Source organism: Myotis davidii, unplaced genomic scaffold (assembly GCF_000327345.1).
Source record: "Myotis davidii unplaced genomic scaffold, ASM32734v1 scaffold181, whole genome shotgun sequence".
NCBI lineage: Eukaryota > Metazoa > Chordata > Mammalia > Chiroptera > Vespertilionidae > Myotis > Myotis davidii.
Genome location: NW_006291504.1, coordinates 3,562,600 through 3,564,172, shown reverse-complemented (window position 1 = coordinate 3,564,172; position 1,573 = coordinate 3,562,600). Strand labels below are relative to the sequence as shown.

Sequence of the window (1,573 nt, the reverse complement as noted above, 5' to 3'; positions counted from 1 at the left end):
TCAAGTTAATAAACCTCAGAACACGCCGTAAATGGGGTTACTGTTCTAAGAATTCTCAATACGAAACAATGGAATTCTTCTGTGATGGAATATGGAACGCTTGAATTACAGGCATTCCCACTAGGCGGCAGAGCCTCTGTGTCTCCTGAAGGCCGGGGACTGGCAGCCAGAGCCCACGCCCCTGCCCACCTCTCCTCCTGCCAGCCCGAGCCCAGCGGGCAGGTGACTGCCCGGGTCCTCGATGGCTCTGCGGGCCCTGCCCTGAGCCTGGGGGTGACCACCTTCTTCAGATCCCACAGCTGCTCGGACCCGGAGCCCACTCCAGGGAGCCCCCTCTGCCCACCCAGGCCCCAGAGGGAGGGAGGGTGGAGGAGCTCAGCTGTTTGCAGAAACTGTGGTCCAGACGTGTCACAGACCAGAGCTGGGCCCCGCGCCTGTGGGCGGTGTCTGCAGAGGAAGCCAAGGCCTGAGGCAGCCCTGCCCAGGCGCCACCCTCCCCCACCCTCCCACCTGCTGCACCGCAGGAGACTGGAAAGGCCCAAATGCTTTTATTATCACAGACAGCGCGTGTCACAGAGCAGCAGACGCAGGACAGGCGGCGGAGCCCCCACGCCCACGAGGCAACAGGGCCGCTTGGTGTCTCCTGCCCCTCTCTCCTCGGGAGGGAGGAACACGCAGGCCCCCGGAAGTGTGCACCCTGCTCCCCGACACCAGGTGTTTCTTCCCAGTGTCCTACCGACCGGGGTGGTCTCCCCGGAAGTGCCTGCCGTCTCCCAGGAGCTGGGCTCGGGCCGGCGTTCCTCTCGGCCGTGACCCCGTGGGCCGCAGTGCTCACAGGTCCATGGTTCCCTTCGCTTTGAACTTCTTGGCGGACCGCTCGCTCGACCGGAGCTGGAATTTGCTCCCGTGAATGTAGGAAACGAAGCCGTCGGTTTCCACGGAGAACACACAGCCCAGCTTGGGGATCACTGCGGAGGAGAGACCGCGTGGGGGCCCGGCACAAGCCCGCCTGCTGCAGCCCTGCCCACGAGGTTCTAGAAATGAGCTACCAGGAAACCGGCTGGCGGGGTCCCCCGGCACAGCCAGGTCACTCACGTCCTAAACAGAGCTCAGCCCCCACGGTCAGGGCTCAAGGTCCGAGCCCACCACTCAGCACCAGGACCTCCCAGGGCAGCGCCAGCCCAGGTCCCCCACAAACAGCGTTCAGGTGGCTCGCGGCTCTGCGCTCGGGGGAAAACTGACCACGCTCCGAGGTGGAAACCAGAGCGAAAGAGCCGCAGGGAGACAGGCGGCAGTGGTGGGAAAAGCCAGCTCAGACATTAAAGGAACCGCCGGCCGGCGTGGCTCAGTGGTTAAGTGTCGACCCATGAACCAGGAGGTCAGGGTTCGATTGCCGGTCAGGGCACGTGACCAGTCGGCGGGCTCCATCCCCAGTGCGGGCTGTGCAGGAGGCAGCCGGTCCGTGATTCTCCCTCATCATGGATGTTTCTATCTCTCCCTCTCTCCTCCTCTCAGAAATCAATAAAAATATATTTAAAACAAACAAACAAACAAAAACGAACACTTTGCAAAT

The 1,573-nt window shown here is 62.2% G+C and overlaps 1 protein-coding gene across 1 annotated transcript in view; it reads right to left on the bottom strand.

The window, feature by feature from the left end:
- Positions 1-533: 533 nt before the first annotated feature.
- The window catches only part of POP4 (POP4 homolog, ribonuclease P/MRP subunit), an 8,941-nt gene continuing 7,901 nt past the window's right edge, over positions 534-1,573 (bottom strand). The window contains exon 6 of the mRNA XM_015564703.1: positions 534-1,098. Coding sequence (XP_015420189.1) covers positions 832-1,098 — 267 coding nt within the window. The 3' untranslated portion in view covers positions 534-831. The remainder of the gene's footprint in view (positions 1,099-1,573) is intronic.